Raw genomic sequence first — 1,458 nt, forward strand, 5'->3', positions numbered from 1 at the left:
CAATGAATGAGGCAACCGACGGAACCCGTCCCCGGCATTCGAGTGGTGTTTCGGCAATGTTCAGTGTTGGTGTTACACCAACGAACAATGTGACAGACTTCCCGACAGCCGCTTCTTCAACGACATCAGCGACCTCAGACTCGCCCCTTTCGTCTAGGCACTCTTCAATAGCAGCTAGCCTTGCGACTAGTGGGGGTCTCACGCGGAGGCCTAGTCGGGTTGCAACCATTAGTGGTATGAAGCGATCAACATCTTCTACTGAGGATGCCACTGCAGCTACCGCATCCGATAGAGGAGGAAAGGTTGTGGAATCTCCTGATGAGGGAGCCGAAGGATCCGTCCCAGAACCGAGCGGATCTATACTCTCCCTTTGGACAGTATTATCAAAGACTATGATTGGTGTTGGTATGCTTGGCCTTGCTTATTCTGTATCAAGATGTGGCTGGGTTATTGGTATACTAGCTATCATTATCAGTGGTTTGGCATCTCTGTTCACTCTTCATCTACTTAATCGATGTGCCTTGATGCTTGAGGTGAGGCCAATGAGCTTCTTCGTCATTTCACAAGCGTGCTCTCCACGCTCAAGGTGGGTAGTGGATACAATTTTAGTCATTACGAGTATTGGAGTATGTATAGTTTATTTACAGGTTGTTGGTAATATGCTTGAACCCCTCATATCCCGATGGATACCTATCATACCAGAAACTATTGGTTCTTTTGCTACACGAGCGATTCTCATTTTGATATGTGTGGCAATTGTATCGCCTGTTTGTTTCTGGCGGTCAGCAGGCAATACGGCCATTGTCAACATGGTTGGCCTTATCAGTCTGGTCTACGTTGTCATTCTAGGAATTGTTTACTGTGATTGCTCTAAGACCGATGAGAACACAACAGTTTGGCCTCCAGCTAACTTCTGGACGGTAATGGGTGTTCTACCTATCATTATCATGTCCTTCGGATGTCATATGAATGCTTTCCTTGTTACTGATGATCTTAAGAATCGAACACAAAAGCGTGTGGACATAGTTTCAACCGCCGCTATTTCTACAGCCATAGTTATCTTCATACCGGCAATGGTGTTTCCCTACATAACTTTTGGCTACGACGTCGAAGCTCTTAGTTTACAGAACCTTAGTGTTAACTATATTCCTGTACAAATTGGATATGTGGCTCTAGCAGTATCGGAAGTATGCTCTTTCCCATTACAAGTGTTCCCTTGTCGGAGGTCTCTCACAGTCCTGCTAACACGAGGGCGTGAATTGAAGCCTGCGGCTGAGCTGAAGCTGAGGGTCATTCTTACTGTGTGTATAGTACTGATCAGTCTCGTGGTGGCTATCTTCGTGAATTCTCTCGGAGTGACCTTCTCACTGTTGGGCCTTATTGGTGGTGACTGTACGAGTTTCATTATGCCATGTTATCTCTATTGTATGCTTACTCGTAATGACATCGAATCAGAAG

At 45.9% G+C, this 1,458-nt stretch overlaps 1 protein-coding gene across 1 annotated transcript; it reads left to right on the top strand.

Annotated features, from left to right (window-relative positions):
- Pmar_PMAR009468 (transmembrane transporter, putative) lies at positions 1-1,187 on the top strand (the record flags this gene model as incomplete). Its single annotated transcript, XM_002764800.1, has 1 exon — positions 1-1,187. A coding segment is annotated over exon 1 (1,185 nt), but the record flags the coding sequence as incomplete, so codon positions are not given.
- Positions 1,188-1,458: the final 271 nt, after the last annotated feature.

Source organism: Perkinsus marinus (genome assembly GCF_000006405.1).
Source record: "Perkinsus marinus ATCC 50983 genomic scaffold scf_1104296976126, whole genome shotgun sequence".
Classification (NCBI taxonomy): Eukaryota; Perkinsozoa; order Perkinsida; family Perkinsidae; genus Perkinsus; species Perkinsus marinus.